General features: G+C 42.9%; 1 protein-coding gene, 1 non-coding gene and 1 pseudogene across 3 annotated transcripts; all 3 read left to right on the top strand.

Annotated features, from left to right (window-relative positions):
• Positions 1-583: 583 nt before the first annotated feature.
• On the top strand, positions 584-16357 carry LOC115141038 (cytosolic 5'-nucleotidase 3). 2 transcript variants are annotated; one of them, XM_029679615.2, is made up of 9 exons: positions 584-1353; positions 12159-12257; positions 12393-12462; positions 12572-12618; positions 12708-12793; positions 12869-12958; positions 14009-14171; positions 14351-14551; positions 14732-16357. In XM_029679615.2, exons 1-9 carry the CDS (start codon positions 1216-1218, stop codon positions 14831-14833), a joined length of 996 nt encoding a protein of 331 aa, XP_029535475.1. In that variant the 5' UTR covers positions 584-1215; the 3' UTR covers positions 14834-16357. The 2 variants fall into 2 exon arrangements, with proteins under 2 accessions (XP_029535475.1, XP_029535476.1); XM_029679616.2 differs by lacking the exon at positions 584-1353 and adding an exon at positions 10638-10741.
• A 201-nt stretch (positions 16358-16558) lies between these two features.
• trnap-agg (transfer RNA proline (anticodon AGG)) lies at positions 16559-16630 on the top strand. The gene has a single exon. It is a non-coding gene; the product is annotated as a tRNA-Pro (tRNA).
• A 281-nt stretch (positions 16631-16911) lies between these two features.
• Positions 16912-25359, top strand: part of LOC115142231 (protein PTHB1-like) — a 159976-nt pseudogene continuing 151528 nt past the window's right edge.

Raw genomic sequence — 25359 nt, 5'->3', positions numbered from 1 at the left:
CATTGGATAGGAGCATCAAGCTAATCACGTGTACTTTCACCACCCTGTGAAATTAATCATTTAATCTGTAGCCTTAGAAACTGCATGGTTTCCCGAGTCGTAGTGGAACCACACAACATATCGCGTGACTCCCAAGTTTACTTCGATGTGATCATTACGTTAGTATATCAATATTTGCGCATAAAGAGATTTCCACCCCAATTTCTCACATAATTCATTTTTTAAACACAAATTCGAACCAACAAATTGTCGGCATTTATTCAATTGTACCGGCATATCCTATTTCCATCGTGACTTTTTTGATGAGGCAGTTCATTTATCCACATAGAATGGTTGGATTGAAACCTGGTTATAGATATGGCTAGTATTTAAACCGTTTCCAAATTATGGTAACGTATCAAACATTTTGACACCCCTTGCCTCTTTTTAAATCAAGAGCTTGCTATCGTTACAGGAAGAATATCTATTGCATACTCAACTCGCCCTCTTTCCTCGCCTCCTCAAACCCCATTGGATGAGGGCAAACCCAGAGGTCCTTCCCCTTTGTCTTCCAATGGGTTTTGAGAAGAGAGAGGACGCGAGGAGGATACAATTGAGATTATCCTGCTGTCTAGCACGCGCTCGGTAATGTGGTCAATTTGGCAGCAGATGGGGACAATTATTATTGTAATTGATTAGTCTTTATTGTGTAAAATGTGCATAATTGGTTATGGAGGTACATATTTTTCTGCAGACAATATCTGAAATGCAGACTAAAATATTGCGAAATACAGGCAGACACGCACGCACCCTATCATATTATTGGGCTATTAGTAATGACTAATATAATTAATTGTGATGACTAATGTAACGCATTCTTATTACTTCGTTGCAAACATCTGTTTTGTTGGGGCTCGTTTCCATGGACGTGGTTCATACTAATTCGAAACCAATAATACTGAAACTGAGTGTGTATACATTTCTTAATTATAGCATTTTACTCTATGCGTTACCAACACAATTACATCAAATAGTTGGGTACGTTTGGTTAAATACCCCTGGATGATAAAAAAAAAAGTTTGTATAAATGCACATCATCCCCCCCTGCTTTCACCCCCAGTGGTAGCGGCAGGAGGGTGAGTAAATCAGTTACAGCCTCCGCGGACAATCGACTCGAGGGAGGGAACATGTTGACATAAGGAAGGACTAGGGCTGTTTGTTAGGAGCGGCACAACCATGGACAAGACTGCCGTAGTAAAAGTCGGTGCCGCGGCCAGTGCCAGTGTATGTGCCCTGTTCGGTGGTGTGGTTCTCGCCCAGTACATGTTCGCCAAGAAGAAGAGAACGGGAAAGAAAACGAAGATCATCGAGATGGTGAGTGGGCTCGCGCATGCTGTTCATGTGTGTATTGCGCAGTCGCGGATGTTCGTAGAAATAACAAGGGTGGTTTAGAGGTCATTATTTGCTAGGTAGTGGTGTCACGAAAAGCTGTCGAAAATCGCGACATGACATTAAACTGATGCTGTTTGTCAGGTGGTGAAATTTGCCAGCTGATTTTGTGGTACAATGTTGAAATAATGTTGTTCAATGGGTTGCAAAGTCCCTTCTGCTCTACTCTCGAGCCCCCTGTCCAAAATAAACAAGTATTGAAGCCAAATTATTGTCTCTATCAAAGAAGTTCAACTGGTATGTCAAAATACGGAGTTTACAGGTCAGGTGTGAGCTTTACTTTTCACATTGCTTGTCCTCAAGCATCATTGCTAATTACATCTTGTGATTCTCTAAGGTCCATTCTCAATCTTAGGACATGTAGCCTACCATCTAGTCTCTACGAATCCGAGAGTGGCAGACAAATCTCTCCTCTCTAACATAAAGGCTCACTTTTTGTGATCAGTCCCATCACATGTCAGACTGTTGCATAAACTTCATTTGAAAGTACTTCCACTGATTTCTGTCCTTATGTAGAAGGTAATCTGAGACAAAATATCCAGAGTAGTGCCATTAACCTGACTATGTCGGTTTGTATTTTCAATGCTGAAACAATTGACTTGCACAATTGACATGACTTGCACAACATGTCAACGGCCACGTTTAACCTAAGCACAGATCAAACATTGTACCACGAAATCAGATGGCAAATTTCACCACCACTTCCAGCTAATTGCGAAGGAATGGGCTTTGACAGTTCGGTTACATTCTGCAATTGTTTACATATTGTGCATCAGGAGATGGAAAATACAAGTAAAATAGCCTAAAGGCGCTGCAAAAAGTTGGGTAAATAACACTTTCTTGTGGTTAGCCCCATCTGCACCTCCTACCGCCAAAAGGACAAACAGCACGGACAACCAGTAAAGTACTCTTTAAAGATTTACCATTTTTAAAGATTCACTATGCAGAAATCGCTTTGCCATTTTCTGGTTACCAAAATTCTAATAGTATACCTAATTTCAGTTTGTGACAAAACAAGCAAGTATAGTGTAGAGAATCTTTGTACCATCTAAACTGCTGTGAAATATATTTTCCATAACCAAAAATATAGTATTTGAAGCTGGTGTACAAAAATATGCAACATTTAAGAACAGGAAGCATACAAATGGTACACATAGAACATATCTACAGTTTCTTAGACTTGCTTTCAATGAGTGACAGATCTATAACACATTTCTATGTGAATTTGATCAAGTCACCCAGAAAGTTACATATTGCAGCTTTAAATCTCATTGTATTCAACATTCTGGTTTATAGAGACTTGTCTTTTTACAGCAACTTCTTTCAGACTGATGTTTAGACAACCTACCATCAAGGGGTACAACTGATGATTTGTTAGCATTATGTGTGGCTGTTGGGTCTCAGCCTAGGTTCGATTTAGAGTGACTATCTGGATCAGATGACAAATGTATTTCAGTGAATGGCAAACGCCCTATGCATCTCCCCAATCAATATAAAATCAAATTTATATAGCCCTTCGTACATCAGCTGATATCTCAAAGTGCTGTACAGAAACCCAGCCTAAAACCCCAAACAGCAAGCAATGCAGGTGTAGAAGCACGGTGGCTAGGAAAAACTCCCTAGAAAGGCTAGGAAAAACTCCCTAGAAAGGCCAAAACCTAGGAAGAAACCTAGAGAGGAACCAGGCTATGTGGGGTGGCCAGTCCTCTTCTGGCTGTGCCGGGTGGAGATTATAACAGAACATGGCCAAGATGTTCAAATGTTCATAAAATGACCAGCATGGTCCAATAATAATAAGGCAGAACAGTTGAAACTGGAGCAGCAGCACGGCCAGGTGGACTGGGGACAGCAAGGAGTCATCATGTCAGGTAGTCCTGAGGCATGGTCCTAGGGCTCAGGTCCTCCGAGAGAGAGAGAGAAAGAAAGAGAGAATTCGAGAGAGCACACTTAAATTCACACAGGACACTGAATAAGACAGGAGTAGTACTCCAGATATAACAAACTGACCCAAGCCCACCGACACACACAAACTACTGCAGCATAAATACTGGAGGCTGAGACAGGAGGGGTCAGGAGACACTGAAATCAGATTAACCCATTTGGTGGGAATTGTAACGTGGCCATATAGCGAGCAATGCTACACTGCCCCCTTAGAACAGGAAGGCATTTCCCCGTGCTTTGACTTCTCAGCCCCCTCGCATGTCCGGGCAGCGTGCTTCGATTGCCTCACGGCCGCCATCCCACTTCTGACGCCAGTAGCAAACTGCGGGGCAGGGAAGTGAACCAGGGTCACTGGTGTGAAAGGCAGCGCACCAATAGGGTTAGCCCACTTGATGTGAATTGTGACATGGCTCATATAGTGAGGATTGCTACATCTCATTCAGTTATTTTTTTAGACACTGTGTACAACAATTGTTGTATTGCATGTAATAATTCAAACTATCACAGTGCCAATTGTGTCTGTGAAATGTTGCAGAATCATTGTTTGACATAGTGAAAGACAGTTGTACCTCACAGGCAGCCAGACTCTTACGTTGTCTGACACATCACTAACCGGTGCACAAGACAAGTTAGCATTGTTTTATAGACTGCAGGGAGGGTGACCTCCATATATATATATATATATATATATATATATATATATATATATATATATCTATATCTATATATATATATATCTATATATCTCAGACCTCCATTAAACTTAGCGTGTTGACTAGAGGTCGACCGATAATGATTTTTCAATGCCGATACCGATTATTGGAGGACCATAAAGGCCGATACCGATTTAATCGGACGATTTTTAAAATGTATTTATTTGTAATAATGACAATTACAACAATACTGAATGAACACTTATTTTAACTTAATATAATACATCAATAAAATCAATTTAGCTTCAAGTAAATAATGAAACATGTTCAATTTGGTTTAAATATTGCAAAAACAAAGTGTTTGAGAAGTAAAAGTGCAATATTTGCCATGTAAAATATGTGCCATGTAAGAAAGCTAACGTTTCAGTTCCTTGCTCAGAACATGAGAACATATGAAAGCTGGTGGTTCCTTTTAACATGAGTCCTCAATATTCCCAGGTAAGAAGTTTTAGTTTGTAGTTATAGGAACTATAGGACTATTTCCCTCTATACCATTTGTATTTCATTAACCTTTGACTATTGGATGTTCTTATAGGCACTTTGGAATTGCCAGTGTAACAGTATAGCTTCCGTCCCTCTCCTCGCTCCTCCCTGGGCTCGAACCAGCAACACAACAACAATTAGCGCATGCTAACTAGCTAGCCATTTCACCTTGGTTACACGAGCCTCATCTCGGGAGTTGATAGGCTTGACGTCATAAACAGCGCAATGCTTGACGCACAACGAAGAGCTGCTGTCGTTCTGCCCCTGAACAAGGCAGTTAACACACTGTTCCTAGACCGTCATTGAAAATAAGAATGTGTTCTTAACGGACTTGCCTAGTTAAAGATTAAATAAAGGTGTAAAAAATATATATATAGGCAAATCGGCGCCAATAAATACAGATTCCCGATTGTTTTGAAAACTTTAAATCGGCCCTAATTAATGGGCCATTCCGATTAATCGGTCGACCTCTAGTGTTGACCCATTCATTCACACTAAACTTCTTCCAGGAATGATGTGCTGGCTGCTCTATTCCCTGCTTTCTGACTGGGGTTCTTTTTAGGCAAGCTTTGTGCTGTTGTTTTGTTGTTTGTATTTTAACCTTGATTTAGCTCTGTTGTATGTGTCAAACTGCCTTGCTTTATCTTGGCCAGGTCGCAATTGCAAATGAGATTTTGTTCTCAACTAGCCTACCTGGTTAAAGGTGAAATCAAATTTTAAAAATAGGCATGTCGGTTGTTACGAATCCCTTTTGGCCCGACAGTCTAGGGGGGATGGTAATGAGACCCGTAACATAACTCATGCAATTTATAATAGTGACAAAGTAAAAGTGTGAACAAAATAACCACGACAACTGAAATCTACTGTCAAACTCAGGGTTTATTAGTAAACACACGGTAATGGGGGGAGCAGGAAAAGGGGCTGAGCTGGACCCAAGGAAAGAAACAATAAGTATTCAAAAACACCCCTAAGCTAGACTAGCCTATTTCAACAACAGCTAACTAACTAACCAAAAATACAGTGGGTGGTCCGCCCAGTTCTAACTAGAGTATTTAACAAAGTTTACCTACGGGTAGTGTATGCCCATGGGCGACTTGTCTTGGTTCCCCCTTTTCCCACCAGCAAACAAACACCATAATCAAAACTCACAGGTGAGGACAAAGTGATATGGAGGTGCTCAAACAAAAGAGAGGTCAATACATAAAGAGAGAGTGAAACAGAGAGACCTACATACATGGCGTTTACAGAGAGATTGAGCTCAAGAGCAAACAACTGACAGGGTTTTTAAACCAAGGGAAAGGAACTGTGATTGGGTAGGAAACAGGAGGAGGTGTGTCTTCTGATTGATGCTTGATTGGTGACTGATTTTCACCTGTGAGGGGAGAAGGAGAGAAAAGAACACATACACAGGATACCTGTATCCGTAACATCGGTTAAGAACAAATTCTTATTTACAATGACAGTATACCCCGGCCAAACTCAGAAGACGCTGGTCCAATTGTGTGCCGCCCTATGGAACTCCCAATCACGGCCGGATGTGAATCAGCCTGGATTTGAACCAGCAACTGTAGTGACGCCTCTTGCACTGTGTTGCAGTGCCTTAGACCACTGCGCCACTCGGGATTATTATAGTGTCCCCAGCATGGGAAACTGATACAAAAACACACAGCCACTCCACAGTATCTAGTTGTAGCAGGCGTGCTCATGTTGCCTGATGTCCCAGCCCACAGTGGTGTCCTGTTGGTCAATGATAGGCATCTACTACATGGTTGTGTTTGGGACCACTACATGGTTGTGTTTGCTTGCTGTGTCAGGCAAGAACATTTGTAGTGCTTCATGCTTGCTCTCAAGCAAATAAACATGTTCACTCCACTTTTCCATGGGGAGATTGGCAATAGACAGTCTTGCTCAGTGCTGAACTGTTCTACTTCCTTTTGGATATCTTTTTCAGTTTGATCTATGTTGCTATTTTAGAAAAATATTGTTACACTATGTTCTAGTTTTATGGTGTGTTTAAGATTCCCCAAAATGTTCTTTCATGATCGTACTACTACAACGCTTTTAGTATTATTTTCAAAGTATTACTTTGACTCCAGCATAGACCCAGTGTCTTTACATTATGGTTAGGCCTAAACAATGTGTAGGAGCCGTTTTGGCCTGTTTGTGTTGTGTATGTGTTGTCTGTCGAGTTATTTTGACTTGTTTTGTACACTAGAGGGCACTATATGTTGAGGGTTACTGTGTGTGTGTGTTTTATGGTGGGGGGGGAGCACAGGTGAGAGGAGAGCGCATACAGTTCTTACCGTATTGCAGATACAGCTTATAGAATTGCATCTCTCTGCACCTATTTGTATAGGAATATGTGTAGTGGAGCTATTTACATTTGATTCTGTATGTGCGGTGAATGGGAACTTCACCCAAGCTGATTTTTTTGTGGACGTGTTATGGACAGCTTTCTCCTGTGCCAGTGGTTTTTCATAGGGAATCGCCACTACAATGTGGTTAAGTCGCTCAACAAAGTCTCTGCTTAAATAGTCCAAGGAGGGGTGACCGACACAATAGAGTACAGGTGTATATTGCTGGATAAGTGACCTTGTTTGGCTGAGGTCACAAATGTTCTCTCTAGAGGTCGACCGATTATGATTTTTCAACGCCGATACCAATTATTGGTAATAATGACAATTGCAACCATACTGAATGAACACTTATTTTAATTTAATACATCAATAAAATCAATTTAGCCTCAAGTAAATAATGAAACATGTTCAATTTGGTTTAAATAATGCAACAATAAAGTGTTGGAGAAGAAAGTAAAAGTGCAATATGTGCCATGTAAGAAAGCTAATGTTTAAGTTCCTTGCTCAGAACATGAGAACATATGAAAGCTGGTGGTTCCTTTTTAACATGAGTCTTCAATATTCCCAGGTAAGAAGTTTTAGGTTGTAGTTATTATAGGAATTATAGGACTATTTCTCTCTATACCATTTGTATTTCATATACCTTTGACTATTGGATGTTCTTATAGGCACTTTAGTATTGCAGTGTAACAGTATAGCTTCCGTCCCTCTCCTCGCCCCTACCTGGGCTCGAACCAGGAAAACGTCGACAACAGCCACCCTCGAAGCAGCGTTACCCATCGCTCCACAAAAGCTGCGGCCCTTGCAGAGCAAGGGGAACAACTACTCCAAGTCTCAGAGCGAGTGACGTTTGAAACGCTATTAGCTATTAGTCTAAATATTGCTGTTACATTGCACAACCTTCAATGTTATGTCATAATTATGTAGAATTCTGGCAAATTAGTTCGCAATGAGCCAGGCGGCCCAAACTGTTGCATATACCCTGACTCTGCGTGCAATGAACGCAAGAGAAGTGACACAATTTCACCTGGTTAATATTGCTTGCTAACCTTTCTTTTAGCTAAATATGCAGGTTTAAAAATGTATACTTCTGTGTATTGAATTTAAGAAAGGCATTGATGTTTATGGTTAGGTACACGTTGGAGCAACGACAGTCCTTATTCGCGAATGAGCACGGCATTGATTATATGCAACACAGGACACGCTAGATAAACTAGTAATATCATCAACCATGTGTAGTTATAACTGGTGATTATGATTGATGGTTTTTTTATAAGATAAGTTTAATGCTAGCTAGCAACTTACTATGGCTTCTTATTGCATTCGCGTAACAGGCAGTCTCCTCGTGGAGTGCAATGAGAGGCAGGTGGTTAGCGCGTTGGACTAGTTAACTGTAAGGTTGCAAGATTGAATCCCCTAGCTGACAAGGTAAAAATCTGTCGTTCTGCCCCTGAACAAGGCAGTAAACCCACCGTTCCTAGGCCGTCATTGAAAATAAGAATGTGTTCTTAACTGACTTGCCACGTTAAATAGAGTTGTAAATTGGCGTCCACAAATACCGATTTCCGATTGTTATGAAAACTTGAAATCGGCCCTAATTAATCGGCCATTCCAATTAATCGGTCGACCTCCAGTTCTCTCTGACTTCTCCTGTGACACGGCAGGCTTATCCAGGGGCAACAGAGTTACAGCCTTCCTCCTTTGCGAAGAGGGAGTTTATCTACGACAGAGCGGACTGTCCATGTGCCTGTGCTGTGGTGATACTGTTAGCTGAAGAGCTCTTACAGCAGACACTGTCCACTTTACTGTCTACCTATTCATATTTATGAGGCATGGTGTATAGGGCCAAGCGGATCTGGCTCTCTGTTTCTCTTACATACTTTCTTTCAAGGGGTAAGACCTCTAATAGGATCATTTCTACTCCACCCCAGAGGCAATACTATTTTAGGTTTTTCAGTGGGCACTACAAGTTTTAAGAGAAATGCATTCTAATGAGAATGTTATTAAGCTATCATGAAATGTTCTGTTGCAATGTGGATGATACTTTGCCAAACTACATATGACCCAACCACAGCCCTACTTTAATCACAGAGCAGCACACGCAGCTTATCAGAACGCTATTCTAGGGAAATGAGTGTCCAAGTCTGCCTGGCAAAGTCACCATTTTGGCTCAGTCAAAACTCTTGAACTAAAATGTTGTCAGCAGCATGCCCTCACAGCCCTTGTTAATGTCTTTTTTTCTCTTCTGCCCTTGTTCCACATAGTAGGTCTTTATTTACATTTGTTGCAGAAATGTTCAGTATATTCTTACATTGACTGATTCACCCAAGATAACTTCTCTTCCCTATATTTGTGTAGGCATAATTCTGTCACAAATGCACAGGTAAATGGAAATGCCTCAAAGCACCTCTTCCACTCTGTTGCCTGGTGGCTGATAGTAGTCTGAATACAGACTACTACAAATGAACTCCAACTCTCGTACTCTGCTCCAGCTGTGTCCTCTATAACCTTTGACTTTGGTGAACAAGGCTGGGGGTGAGGACGAGACGCCCTCCACTGTAGAAAGGAATGTTGAGCCAGCACTTTCACGGATGTTGAAAAAGTTACAAACTGACAATGGGTTTTAAATTGTGTTATCCCAATGTATTTTATTTTTTTCTTCGGGTGAGGCAGAATCGCCAATGGACTCCCTTTCAACACCTGATGTTTGAAGGTTTTTCCAAAGATTGTTGAAAATGTAGGCCTAGCCTATTTATGGGGGGGAAACATTTTAGATTGGGTGAAACTTGTTTTTGTATATCCTTGTTGTTTTAAATGTCTTATAAAAAAGAGGACTGCATAAAGGTATCTGTTTTAGACCTTTTGCTCCCAAGGCTTGGGTGGAGAGCGGTTGGATTTATCACCTACATATGATACCAGTGTCAGAAACTCAACAGTCACCATGGTAGTGGAAATGCAGACCTGAATATGATTGGCCAGCCATTCCGTTGTCTAGTTATTTGATCAATGTTGATTGGATAGGTGTGTGTGTGTGTAGTCTTATTTTGGTGAGACGTGATTAGAACTCTACCTGAGTTAGGCCTATTGAAAGGTGGTATGTGACCCTGCAGCTGAGGTATGGTTTGTCATGTGCTAGGCCTAAATAATGACTGACTCCTAACTGACATTTCTGACTTGCTGATTGGCAAGTCAGAAATGTCAGAGTTCCGACTAGTGTGTGAACGCGGCATATAACCTACAGGGGGAAAAACTCAGATGGCTTCTCATTGGCGGAGAGCAGATTTGATGAACCATGACCCTTTGACCCTGGGTATTCCATAGCCACGCACACACAAACATGTGGGACAGGGTAGGGGTCTTGAAATGTGTGTGCTCAGTGTTGGTGGAGAAATGCACCGCAGGGTTTCGTCCCTGGCCTGGCAATAATCCAGACAAGTGGGAGGGCTGTTTCTGTTGCATCATGTGATTGTAATGGATTCCAGTTACAGTACCTCTATTAAAAGCTGAGGGGTCAAAGGTAAACTACTGCCACGGGGCGATTCCATGTCCCCTCATCTACTTGCCTTCTCTGTGTGGGTGTGTTAAGACATGTTAATTTAATCTTTGTGTGTCCTGTGTTTATGATGTAAATTGAAGTGGTGTGTGAGTTGTTCATTTGCGTGTCAGTGCGTCACTGGCCTCTTACAAAGGGGAGGGATTATCTAGTCTAATCTATTTTGGGTGACGCCCCCTCTGTTGCGTTGCCTATATAAGCCCTCTGCTGACAGAGAACCTTTTCTTCACTCCCTTCACTTGTTTTGTGCAAGACCAGAGGAAAAGGTAAGTATGTGTGTGCTGTTGCTCCGAGCCCTGCTGTTAGCACCAGCTACAAATTCCTCTGGAGGGTCAGACAATGACTAGGCTACAAATGTGTTATTTATGTTTGTGTTTAGAGTTGGAGAAAGGATGAACTGAGTGCATGGAAGATGGGAATTCATGGATTATTATGGAGTATACTGTAAAATATCATTAGAGGACAGTGCGTTGATAGTTGTAAATGGGTATGACTGGTATTTGGCTCGATGCGTGTGTGGATTCTGCTCTCCCTTTCCACTAAACTAAGTTTATACCTAATATTCAAGAATGAGTTACATAGGTGTGGTCTAAGTGTTTTTAAAACGGAAGAATGTTGTCAATGTAGCCTATGCATCTGGAACGGTGTATTTCTTAAAGACCATTACGACGCATGACATTGCGTAAACAACTCAAATGTACCAAATGAGAGGGTGTTCTGTTACATGGATCAGACCCAGTGTATTACATTTAAGTGGTGTGAGAGGGTTGTAAAGAAGGGGTTCCTAACTTGAACCTACATCCCAGTCAACATGTCCACTGATACCACAGAACAGTCTTGGTACACTATTGCATACCACTGGTGGGTGTGTGTGTGCAAAGTTGTTTGTTGATGGGGTGTGGGCTATTTTGATACTCAAACACACTCTGGTGAAGGAATACCCAGGTATCTAGTTTACACCCCTGATATTTCCCAGCTCCACCCCCCTTCAGTCAAGGTTTTATTAGCAACCTTAAAAATACACTCAAGGGGAGAAAAGGGTGCGCGCACACACACCAGCTGAAGGTCGTATTCATGGTTTGTTACATTCCTGCCCTGACATGTCAACAGGGCTTCAACTGCGCTATAGATCTGTCTCTCTCATTTCTCCACCTGAACCTAATTCGTTGCCTGATCATTAGCCTAATATTGTAGTTAGACCAAGTCAAGTAGCGACGATTCAATAGAACATATTGGTGTCTGCAGCCCTGTAATTTGTTTGTGGTTCAGGTCTCCTCCCTCCTGGCCTGGGGCTTGTTTGGGTGGTGGTCAGTTATGTACGGAAGAAGGATCCATAACATCAGCTGTTCCACTGCTATGGCCCTGGGGAGATGGGGGCTGGGGCACGAGGGGTGTTGTGATATCCAGTTAGTCTACTCCTGACTCCTCTTACATTGGCCCCAAAAAATGACGGTGCTTTTAAACTCGACCTGCACCCCACCAAATACTAACCATAGGCCCAACTCAGGTTAACCTCAACACTTTATTTTATTATTGAGTCCTCCTCCCTCCGGAGGGGTCTTCTTTTCAATGATTGATTTAAAAAATGTATTGATTCAGTGATGGGTGTTACATGCTACTTGTAGTAGTGTATATTAGAAGCATGCTTAATGATCTCTTTCTGTGTCTTTCTCCATCTCTCAGATGCCAGAGTTTGAGAAGAACACGGTCCACATGAGGGATCCAGAGCGGGTGGAACGGATCATCTGTGACATGATCAAGGGTGGCGCCTCCAAACTACAGGTACAGTAGGAGGGGAAGGGTGTGCGAAGAGAACTGGGCCGTTCGTATTGGCTGAACAGTGACACCCTGTGTTGACAGTATGATGGCCAGAGTTATCACTGACTCCCTTCCATGGCTCTCCTGGTTTGTTTGCAGGTCATCACTGACTTTGACATGACGTTAAGCCGGTTCGCAGTCAACGGCAAACGCTGCCCTACGTGTCATAGTAAGTACAACATAAAACCAGCTCAACATTCACTGGGATTCTAAATAAGTTACCTGCCTATGACTGTCTCTGGCCTATCCATCTGACCAAAGTCCTCCTTTCCACATAGATATCATTGACAACTGCAAGCTTGTCACCGAAGATTGTAGGACGAAGGTTTGTTTGATGTTACTATTGCTTAATAGTATTTGTAGGTGTCACAAAAGCACGTGTTAATGCTAATTGATTTTCTGTCTGTCTTTTAGTTACTGGAGCTTAAGAACACATATTACCCCATAGAGATCGACCCCCATCTAACGATGGAGGAGAAGTATCCATTTATGGTAGAATGGTGAGTAGAAGCATGGACACGTGCGCACACACATACCGTTGCTCTCGCTAAGGCCCAATGTGTGTGTGTTGACAGGTACTTTAAGTCTCACACATTACTGGTGGAGCAGAGGCTACAGAAGGACAAACTCTCGGAGGTGGTGAGAGACTCAGACGCCTGCCTGAGGTAAGACCTGATAAACATAATGTGAATGAATTTAAACTACAGAAAGCCGCTCAGGACACAAGTTGAACCAGAGTGGCCGTTATTGCCGCTTCATAAACACGAGCTCTACGAAATATGATTTATTTCTGCCTGTGAATAATTTTTGTTCACATAAGCTGGATGTCTGTCCCACAGAGGGCTATGAGTGGTTCTAATGCTTACATGTCTGTCCCACAGGGAGGGCTATGAGTGGTTCTAATGCTTAAATGTCTGTCCCACAGGGAGGGCTATGAGTGGTTCTAATGCTTACATGTCTGTCCCACAGGGAGGGTTATGAGTGGTTTTAATGCTTACATGTCTGTCCCACAGGGAGGGTTATGAGTGGTTTTAATGCTTACATGTCTGTCCCACAGGGAGGGCTATGAGTGGTTCTAATCCTTACATGTCTGTCCCACAGGGAGGGCTATGAGTGGTTCTAATGCTTACATGTCTGTCCCACAGGGAGGGCTATGAGTGGTTCTAATGCTTAAATGTCTGTCCCACAGGGAGGGCTATGAGTGGTTCTAATGCTTACATGTCTGTCCCACAGGGAGGGCTATGAGTGGTTCTAATGCTTACATGTCTGTCCCACAGGGAGGGCTATGAGTGGTTCTAATGCTTACATGTCTGTCCCACAGGGAGGGCTATGAGTGGTTTTAATGCTTACATGTCTGTCCCACAGAGGGCTATGAGTGGTTCTAATGCTTACATGTCTGTCCCACAGGGAGGGCTATGGGTGGTTCTAATGCTTACATGTCTGTCCCACAGGGAGGGCTATGAGTGGTTCTAATGCTTACATGTCTGTCCCACAGGGAGGGTTATGAGTGGTTCTAATGCTTACATGTCTGTCCCACAGGGAGGGCTATGAGTGGTTTTAATTCTTACGTGTCTGTCCCACAGGGAGGGCTATGAGTGGTTTTATTGCTTACATGTCTGTCCCACAGGGAGGGCTATGAGTGGTTCTAATGCTTACATGTCTGTCCCACAGGGAGGGCTATGAGTGGTTTTAATTCTTACATGTCTGTCCCACAGGGAGGGTTATGAGCCGTTCTTTGACCGTCTCCAGCAGCACAACGTGCCCGTGTTCATCTTCTCAGCGGGTCTGGGAGACGTCCTGGAGGAGATCATCCACCAGGCGGGGGTCTACCACCCCAACGTCAAGGTGGTGTCCAACTTCATGGACTTCGATGAGAATGTACGTCCCCCCCCCTGTCCCTCGAGGAGAGCTTGGTACATGCTGAGGATAGGCCTGAGTTTCCGAGTGTTGATAAACCTGATTAAAAAAGCTATGGTTCTACCTGGGTGTATGCATTGCATTACAGTTGCATCAGTTAGCTCAGTTCCATTTAAACTCAAGTATTTTTCTTCGCTCAGGGCGAGCTGAAGGGCTTCAAGGGAGAGCTGATCCATGTGTTCAACAAGCATGACGGCGCCCTGCGCAACACGGAGTACTTCAAACAGGTGAAGGACAACTGTAACATCGTGTTGCTGGGAGACTCGTTAGGTGACCTCAACATGGCTGACGGCGTGCCCAACGTGGAGAACATCCTCAAGATCGGCTTCCTCAATGACAAGGTGCCCGCAACCCCTCCCCTCCCCCCATCGCCAGTCTTCAACTCTATCTGCTCCCATCACCAGCTAAATGACTGCATATGAATAGTCTGAAGATGTGACTATAGTGACTGAAATGAAAAGTATGAGGTTATGTGCTGTCTGTGCCAATGTGCATCGTAACTCTTCTCTCTTCCCTGGCAGGTGGAGGAACGTTTGGAGAAATACCTGGACTCTTATGACATCGTCTTGGTAAAGGACGAGACTCTAGAAGTGCCCAATTCTATCCTTCAGAAGATCCTATAACTCATCCCCTCTCCACATCATACTGACACACTTCCCCCAAACCCATGGAAAATGAACCGACCTCTGAACCCCCAGACGGACGTTACTGGCCCCCGCCACTGACTCACAGCCCCTCGACATACACTAGCTCCATGGGCACCCCTCCTTGGATCCCACCTCTGCCACCAACCATAGGGTCACAGTTGGGTACTGGATGTTCCCTTCCCCTCTTTATGAAGACATTTATTCTCCTCTCAATGAACTATTTTAAATGACACAGCCTCAGTCTTTGTCTGTCTGCAACCTTGTCGATGTCCTCCACCCCATAACTAAAAAGTAATAGCAACCCCCCAAAAAATGCTAACTAAATCTTTTTATAATTTGCGTGTAATTGTTCATATTTGTTCAAAAGTAATAGCAACCCCCAAAAAATGCTAACTAAATATTTTATAATTTGCGTGTAATTGTTCATATTTTTGATATTGTAATGCATGTATCAGCTTGCAAGTCATAAACCGAGCATCCACACAAGAACACAGCGACGTCTTTGGAACAGTCCTAGCATGCATTTCACCACACTACGTCACCTTGCATTGTGCAACAGCTTGGCTACAGGAATCAATGTAGGTCTTAAAAAATAACGTGAACCTGTCTATGGGTGAACTATACTCAGACATTGGTATGAATGTTATCAGTGTTTTTATGGATGTAGTAATGGATTGTGTCTTGCACAAGAAAAGCCATGTCTGCATCGCTATCAGTTTTTTTCACATGGTGACTTTGCTACTGTAGCCACACTAGAAAGTAGCACTTTATTTTACAAGAGTACTAACACTGCACATTTTTATGTGCCATTTAAATATACTGCATGGGTTATAAGATGCCTTCTGGTGCTTATATCAAGAAATGTTGTTCTGCCCCTGAACAAGGCAGTTAACCCACTGTTCCTAGGCCGTCATTGTAAATAAGAATTTGTTCTTAACTGTCTTGCCTTGTTAAATAAAGGTAAAAAATACAAATTTAATCAAGAAATTAAACAATTGTCAATGACGGTTGCGATAATAGTAGTAACTAGTGGTGCTAAAGATTTTCATAAGTTAGTTATGGGGTATTACTGTTAATGTAACTGACTTTATGAATGATATAGTGTCAAATAAAGTGCTACCAAAGAAGTCATTACACAGAGGAAAAGTAGCCTACTCAATAGGCAGTATATTACAAGAGAACACCACTGGGTAAAGCACCTTGGTCTGTGGCTCAGCGACATTCAATAAGATTCATATGTTGTTTAACTTGGCCTTTTATCCACACCCATTGACCATTTTTATTTTGTGGTTCAAATTTGAACTCTACCTCAAGCTTGGAAATGCTTATTCCCCCCTTATAAGTTTCTCCGTTTTGTCTTGCACATGTTTGACGTTTTATATTTAAAATGTTAGCGTTTTAAACGTGCTGCTACACCTGCATGTTGCCTTTTTCTTAACTTCAGATTTGTCTAATGAACAGCCGGGGAAATAACTTGTGAATAAAACTTGTCAAATAACAGATGGTGTTTTCTGTTCAACTGTACGATCAAGCTTGTGTTGGGATTATGGGTGAAAGCAAGATGTAACACCAAAATGGACCTCTAGAGAACGACAAAGTCCAGTTAAATATAACATTTCACTGCAGTACCAAAAGACCTGTCTGCAAAATCCATATTTACGTGGCATACTTGTTCTGGGCTGTTTTGTATTTTATTCATCTGGCTCGTTGGTCTAGGGGTATGATTCTCGCTTAGGGTGCGAGAGGTCCCGGGTTCAAATCCCGGACGAGCCCTACTTTTTTTTACTAAAATACGAAACTGAATGACTGACACAAGTTATTGTGATAACAGTGTAATAAAAACACTAACGTGTAAAACATTAAGGAACTACAAGAAATCACTGAGTTCCATTAATGTGCAATCGCATGTGATTAGAATGAGACCATTTAACCACCCTTTACCTGAACGTCTGTAGTCTCGTGCACCAGACGAGAACGTCTGTGGAGAATAAAAACTCAGTTTCCCATAAACCTGTGGGTTTGTGCGTTTCTGATCATGCGGTTAAGTACTAAAGTCCATCGTTAGTGTCACTGCTATGACAACAGGCTTCAAGCAAGTTGATGAGGCACACGTAAAATGTGATTTAAAAAAAATCTGAACTGCGAACCACAGACAGGCTCGTCTTGTTAGAGGTAAAAGGAGGCACGTTTAGAATTTGCATATGTCGCTGGAATGTTGAAACTAGACACTTGTTAGCCTCCAAGCCAGGCACAAGCACAGCCAGTGTTAATTAGTCAGCTAACGTTAACTAACTTCGCTCGAGGTGTTTCCTGGCTGGCTAGTTTGCTACCTATAGAGAATCATGTACGTCGTCCAGTTTAGTTCGTTTTTGTTCTGTTTATAACAATTTTCAACATATGAACAATGCTTGCCCGCAAACCCTACTAACGTTAGCTACCTAGCTTAATCAACAGATTATGCACGTTGATGTTGCTAGCTAGATACTAAGGTTAGATCTAGCTAGTTATGTGGAAATCATTCTATTCACCTCTAATGAAATGGAGTCGGAGCTCTGCTGATATGCATGGCACACCTGGATAATGTTTAATTATGATGTGGTTGATTGTAGAATGTTGGCTGTGCTTTACTGTCGGTCAATAGATGAAAAGGGGCTACTGAAAGGTCAGTAGGTCAAGTAGGCAGGTGGTATAAGGCTATAGGCATATATTCCACTTGTGTAATCTTTCAAAATCGAAATAATAGGGCTATCATTTGAATGGTTATATATGGTCTTGGTGTAGAGGGATGAAGGGATTCTCTCTATGGATTAGCAGTCCATTCCACCTGCTCAGCAGTTGACAATGGGGAAATCTGCTTGGCCCATGCTCTGATACAATCCCTGATCATGTGACTCAGCTGTCATTGGTTAGTGTAACAGGGGTTTACGGTCAGTGTCACACACAGACCACTGTCAAAACCTCCCTCTGGGTTCCGGAGTCAAAGAAACATCAGCATGTAGCCTAATATAGGTCTCCTGTAAGACCACTGTCCAAACCTCCCTCTGGGTTCCGGAGTCAAAGAAACATCAGCATGTAGCCTAATATAGGTCTCCTGTAAGAGGTCGGCATTAATCCCCTGCAATAAAAGCAGATGATGAGTGAATTACCATACACACACACACACTCTAGCTTGATAAAGCACTACAAATCTGAGGCTGGCACCCATTACACTTAGAGTGAGTTAAAGTAGGCTTAGAAAGATCATGCCATATAGGAGACTTGGTGGAATACATGAAAGCCAACTCTTCCAATCGTTTCATCTTTCCATTTGGTTCCAAGTGGGGTAGACAAACAGCAGGTATCAGCCATGTTGCTTTCACCTGTCCATTATGATGAGTGTCAGTCACGTGTGGAAGACTGACAAGCAGTATTATGGTGTCCACTAGAGGGGCGATATGACCCTCAGTGTCTGTCTGTCTCCTCTGCAGTAGCATGTCTCTGTTCAAGGCGTGTGATTGGTGGGCCGAGGTGCTGGGCGAGGGGGAGGAGTTTGACCAGGGATGCCTGTGTGTCGGAGATGTGGACAGCATGGTGAGAAGGTGTGGGGTTGTGGTGTGTCTGACTGCACTCTGCACTACAAAGACATTGTTCACTAATAGACCAAAAAACAAACAATGAGAGTGAAAGTGCCCCTGGTACCATAGTCTTATTTACATGCACAAATCAGATTTGTTAATTGTCTGATTGACTTACTGATTGACTTAACTTCCTGGATCTTTATTACCATGTTTAAAACAAACCATTTGCCCTCTCGATATATAAAGCACATACACTGAGTGTACAAAACATTAAGAACACCTTCCTAATATTGAGTTGCACCCCCCTCTTTGCCCTCAGAACAGCCTCAATTCATTGGGGCATGGACTCTACAAGGTGTCGAAAGCATTCCACTGGGATGCTGGCCCATGTTGAATCCAATGCTTCCCAGAGTTGTCAAGATGACAACGCTTTCGACACCTTGTATGGTGGTCCTTTTGGTGGTAGACTATTCTTGATACACACAGAAAACTGTTGAGTGTGAAAAACCCAGCAGTATTGCAGTTCTTGACACAAACCGGTGTGCCTGGCACCTACTACCATACCCTGTTCAAAGGCACTTAAATCTTTTGTCTTGCCCATTCACACATGAACAATTCATGTCTCAATTGTGTCAAGGCTTAAAACTCCTTCTTTAAACTGTCTCATCCCCTTCATCTACACTGATTTGAAGTGGATTTAACAAGTGACATCAATAAGGGATCATAGCTTTCATCTGGATTCAACTGGTCAGTCTGTCATGGAAAGAACAGGTTTTCTTAATGTTTTGTACAACGAAGGGAGCAATATGAGACCATACCACAATGTCTAAGCTGAGGAAGTATATCCTGTAGATAAGATAGTGGTGGGCAACTACATGGGCATGCTGCGGGTCTTCTCCCCCCACCCTGCCAAGCCTGGAGAGCCCGGCCCCCAGCCAGCTACTGGAGTATGCTACACCCACCTACTGCTCAAATAGTATGCTACACTCACCTGCTGCTCAAATAGTATGCTACATGCACCTGCTGCTCAAATAGTATGCTACACTCACCTGCTGCTCAAATAGTATGCTACACTCACCTGCTGCTCAAATAGTATGCTACATGCAGCTGCTGCTCAAATAGTATGCTACACTCACCTGCTGCTCAAATAGTATGCTACACCCACCTGCTGCTCAAATAGTATGCTACATGCACCTGCTGCTCAAATAGTATGCTACATGCAGCTGCTGCTCAAATAGTATGCTACACCCACCTACTGCTCAAATAGTATGCTACACCCACCTACTGCTCAAATAGTATGCTACAACCACCTACTGCTCAAATAGTATGCTACATGCACCTGCTGCTCAAATAGTATGCTACACCCACCTACTGCTCAAATAGTATGCTACATGCACCTGCTGCTCAAATAGTATGCTACATGCACCTGCTGCTCAAATAGTATGCTACATGCACCTGCTGCTCAAATAGCATGGTACATGCACCTGCTGCTCAAATAGTATGCTACATGCACCTGCTGCTCAAATAGTATGCTACACGCACCTGCTGCTCAAATAGTATGCTACATGCACCTGCTGCTCAAATAGTATGCTACATGCACCTGCTGCTCAAATAGTATGCTACATGCACCTGCTGCTCAAATAGTATGCTACATGCACCTGCTGCTCAAATAGTATGCTACACGCACCTGCTGCTCAAATAGTATGCTACATGCACCTGCTGCTCAAATAGTATGCTACATGCACCTGCTGCTCAAATAGTATGCTACATGCACCTGCTGCTCAAATAGTATGCTACATGCACCTACTGCTCAAATAGTATGCTACATGCACCTACTGCTCAAATAGTATGCTACATGCACCTGCTGCTCAAATAGTATGCTACATGCACCTGCTGCTCAAATAGTATGCTACACGCATCTGCTGCTCAAATAGTATGCTACACGCATCTGCTGCTCAAATAGCATGCTACACGCATCTGCTGCTCAAATAGCATGCTACACGCACCTGCTGCTCAAATAGTATGCTACATGCACCTGCTGTTCTGGGATGTATGCTTATGATGCTATCACTGACTGTAAGCAATCCAGGCTGTATCACAACCGGCCGTGATTGGGAGTCCCATAGGGCGGCGCACAATTGGCCCAACGCCGTCCGGGTTTGGCCGGTGTAGGCCGTCATTGTAAATAAGAATTTGTTCTTAACTGACTTGCCTAGTTAAATAAAGGTCACTCAGTCATTGTGTTAATAATGCCTTTTCTCCTCCCCCTCTCTGGTATTCTGGCACTCAGAAGTGTGACCTGGAATTGCAGGTCAAATGGGCAATCGTGGCGTTAACTCAACATAGCCCTACTTAGAATCTTAAAGTACCACGTCACTAATGGAATTCTCTACTCTCATTGTCCTACATCACTGCACCGAAGGAATAGAGTTGCACAGGAATGATGATGTCATGAGTTGGGAGACAATGGCTTTTCCTGTTGCTTCCCACCCAGTCCTAAACACACATTAGCTTCAAGGGCCAAAGGTTTTTCCTGATCACATGACCTTGCTGACCATGTCGTGAACTCCTGACCCTGTACCACAAAGTCAAGAGGTAGTTGCTGTCATGCTGTTCGGTTATCCACTGAATAGACATCAATGGAGTTCATGAACCTTTGGCATTGACTTCAACTTTGTTCTTGTCTTAATCTGCTTCCAGTAAATCCTGACCACCATGTCATGAGTTCAGCTCTCTCCATGTGATTTATCATACTATATCAACCACCTAGTCTCAAACTTGGCTGGCTCCACTACTTTAGGCTAACCACCAAGTTACCAGCACATAGCTGGAAACACCCCAGGGTCCCATTTCAAGATGTTGTTAAAGGAAATTTGTTCTCAAGCACTTTAACTTGCCAAATACAGGTTGAGTAAATACTCTAATATTTTGAACAAAAACTGTCAAGCGCTAGACTGAAACCGCCATTGCCTCTTCTGCTCTCCCCGTGGCCAAAACGATTCAAGTAAGAGAAGAAAGAGGGGGATAGGAGGAGAAAGATGGAGAGAAAGGGAGGAATGGAATGGTGAGGGAAGACTGGAATGTTGGGACATGTCATCACGGTGGTCCATTCCTGGGTGCACAGGGACCTCCTGGAGAGACAGGCTTCCTGGAAAAACCGGGCATTTTCCAAAAGTTTCGCCCACAAAAGGGATGTATGAATGAAAGGATTCCTTCATCTGTTTGCTGACATTTTATGTTACTGTATGTTTTGGGTAGCTGGTTTCGGTTAGCATTTTGAATGACCATTGAGTGTTCCCTAAACAGAGAAACACATTGTAAATTTTGTCTCTAGAGCAGTGGGGCGGGAGATGGTGAAATGTGTTCTCATCGACAGTGGGCGCTGTGGTTTTGAGTTAAGAAGAAATCACCCAGGCTTCATTTTTAGTTGTTTTTCCTCCGTAAACATTACAGCAGAGTTGATGACAGACGTGTTCCTCCGCAAAGCTGTAGAACACATGTTTAAACCATAGATTTACATCAAACAGATTTGTCACTTTTTCCTATGCATATTGTATTATATTTATCCGTTCACAACTTGTGCATGAAGCAGCAGTTGCCCCCAGAATAGAAATTTAGGGCCAGGTTTGACTACCCCCCCAATCCTGACCTTTACCATTAGGATATACTTCATTATATCTATACTGATATACTCTTATGTCAGTATTGTCCTGTATGTTTTCATTGGTGATTTTGGGCATCTGTTCTTCGCAGTAATTGAATTAACTTCTCTGCAGGAGTTCAGATCTGCTTCATCTGGCTGTGCTGCACCCCAGAAGACTGTCTGTGTACTCCGTCTCAGGTAATACCACACATTTCAACATTGGCTGTAATATGCATGTCACACCACATTGATGGACTACTACAGACTGAAATATGTTCCGGGATTCATCTGATACCATTGAGGAGTTTATCACATTTAGCACATCGTCCCCACAGTGACGGTATGACCTGTACATATCCCAACCAAAAGTAATGGATTACAGGCAACAGCCGCACTGAGTTAAAGGCCTGGGCTGCCGCTTTCAAGGTGCGGGACACTAATCCGGACTAGGTATATAAGAAATCACGTTACGACCTCTGACGATCAATCAAACAAGCAATGAATCAAAACAGGACTAAGATCGAATCCTACTACGCCGGCTGGGCTTGCAAACTATTACGGATTACAAAGGGAAAACACAACTGCGAGCTGCCCAGTGGCACGAGCCTACCAGACAAGCTAAATGCCTTCTATGCTCGCTTCGAGGCAAACAACACTGAACCATGCATAAGATCAGCAGCAGTTCTGGACAACTGTGTGATCTGGCACTCCTTAGCCGATGTGAGTAGGACCTTTAAACAGGTTACCATTCATAAGGCCGCGGGGTCAGACAGATTACCAGGACGCGTACTCAGAGCATGTGCTGACAAGCTGGCGGGTGTTTTCACTGACATTTTCAACCTTTCCCTGACCCAGTGTGTAATATCTACATGTTTCAAGCAGACCAACATAGTCCCTGTGCCCAAGAATGCCAAGGTAACCTGTCTAAATGACTGTGTCCCCGTAGCAGTCACATCTGTAGCCATGAAATGCTTGGAAAGGTCATGGCTCACATCAACACCATTATCCCAGAAACCCAAGACCCACTCCAATTTGCATACCGCCCCAACAGATCCACAGATGACGCAATCTCTATTGCACTACACACTGCCCTCTCCCACCTGGACAACAGGAACTCAGAGTTCAACACTATAGTGCCTTCCAAGCTCATCACTAAGCTCAGGACCTCGGGACTGAACATCTCCCTCTGCAACTGGATCCTGGACTTCCTGATTTGCCGTCCCCAAGTGGTGAGGATAGGCAACAACACATCCGCCACACTCTTCAGATGTGCGTGGTTAGTCCCCTCCTGTACTCCCTGTTCACCCACGACTGCATGGCCACGCACAACTCCAACACCATTAAGTTTGCTGATGACACAACGGTGGTAGGCCTGATAACCGACTGCGATGAAACCGCCTATAGAGAGGTGGTCAGTCAGGACAACAACCTCTCCCTCAATGTCGGCAAGACAAAGGAGCTGATCTTGGACTATCGGACACAGTGGGCTGCGCACGTCCACTTCCACATCAATGGGACTGTAGTGGAGCGTGTCGAGAGCATCAAGTTCCTCGGTGTCCACAGGAATTAACATGGTCCAAATTAGAGGTCGACAAATTATGATCTTTCAACGCCGATACCGATTATTGGAGGACCAAAAAAAGCTGATACCGATTAATCGGATGATTTTATTTATTTATTTTTAAATATTTGTTAAAAATATTTTTACATTTTTTAAAATGTGACTATTTCTCTCTATACCATTTGTATTTCATATACCTTTGACTATTGGATGTTCTTAGAGGCACTTTAGTATTGCCAGTGTAACAGTATAGCTTCCGTCCCTCTCCTCGCTCCTACCTGGGCTCGAACCAGGAACACATCGACAACAGCCACCCTCGAAGCAGCGTTACTCATCGCTCCACAAAAGCTGCGGCCCTTGCAGAGCAAGGGGAACAACTACTCCAAGTCTCAGAGCGAGTGACGTTTGAAACGCTATTAGCGAGCACCCCGCTAACTAGCTAGCCATTTCACGTCGGTTACACCAGCCTAATCTTGGGAGTTCATAGGCTTGAAGTCATAAACAGCGCAATGCTTGAAGCATTGTGAAGAGCTGCTGGCAAACGCACGAAAGTGCTGTTTGAATGAATGCTTACGAGCCTGCTGCTGCCTACCACTGCTCAGTCAGACTGCTCTATCAAATATCAAATCATAGACTTAATTATAACATAATAACACACAGAAATACGAGCCTTAGGTCATTAATATGGTCAAATCCGGAAACTATCATTTCAAAAATAAAACGTTTATTCTTTCAGTGAAATATGGAACCGTTCCGTATTTTATCTAACGGGTGGCATCCACAAGTCTAAATATTCCTGTTACATTGCACAACTTTCAATGTTATTTCATAATTACGTAAAATTCAGGCAAATTAGTTTGCAACGAGCCAGGCGGCCCAAACTGTTGCATATACCCTGACTCTGCGTGCAATGAACGCAAGAGAAGTGACACAATTTCCCTAGTTTAATATTGCCTGCTAACATGAATTTCTTTTAACTAAGTATGCAGGTTTAAAAATATATACTTCTGTGTATTGATTTTAAGAAAGGCATTGGTGTTTATGGTTAGGTACATTCGTGCAAATATTATGCTTTTTTCGCAAATGCGCTTTTGTTAAACCATCCCCCGTTTGGCGAAGTCTTTGTTAGGAAGAAATAGTCTTCACAGTTCGTAACGAGCCAGTCTGCCCAAACTGCTGCATATACCTTGACTCTGTTGCACAGAACGCAAGAAAAGTGACACAATTTCCCTAGTTAAAAGAAATCTATGTCAGCAGGCAATATTAACTAAATATGCAGGTTTAAAAATATATACTTGTGTATTGATTTTAAAAAAGGCGTTGATGTTTATTGTTAGCTTTTTTCACGAATGCGCTTGTTAAATCACCCGTTTGGCGAAGTAGGCTATGATTCAATGATAAATTAACAGGCACCGCATCGATTATATGCAACGCAGGACAAGCTAGATAAACTAGTAATATCATCAACCATGTGTAATTAACTAGTGATTATGTTAAGATTGATTGTTTTTTATAAGATATGTTTAATGCTAGCTAGAACCTTATCATGGCTCCTTGCTGCACTCGCATAACAGGTAGTCAGCCTGCCACGCAGTCTCCTCGTGGAGTGCAATGTAATCGGCCATGATCGGTGTCCAAATATTACGATTACCAATTGTTATGAAAACTTGAAATCGGCCCTAATTAGTCAGCCATTCCGATTAATCGGTCGACCTCTAGTCCAGACACACCAGCACAGTCG

Source organism: Oncorhynchus nerka, linkage group LG14 (assembly GCF_034236695.1).
Source record: "Oncorhynchus nerka isolate Pitt River linkage group LG14, Oner_Uvic_2.0, whole genome shotgun sequence".
Lineage (NCBI taxonomy): Eukaryota > Metazoa > Chordata > Actinopteri > Salmoniformes > Salmonidae > Oncorhynchus > Oncorhynchus nerka.
This window is presented reverse-complemented; position numbering and strand designations above follow the sequence as displayed.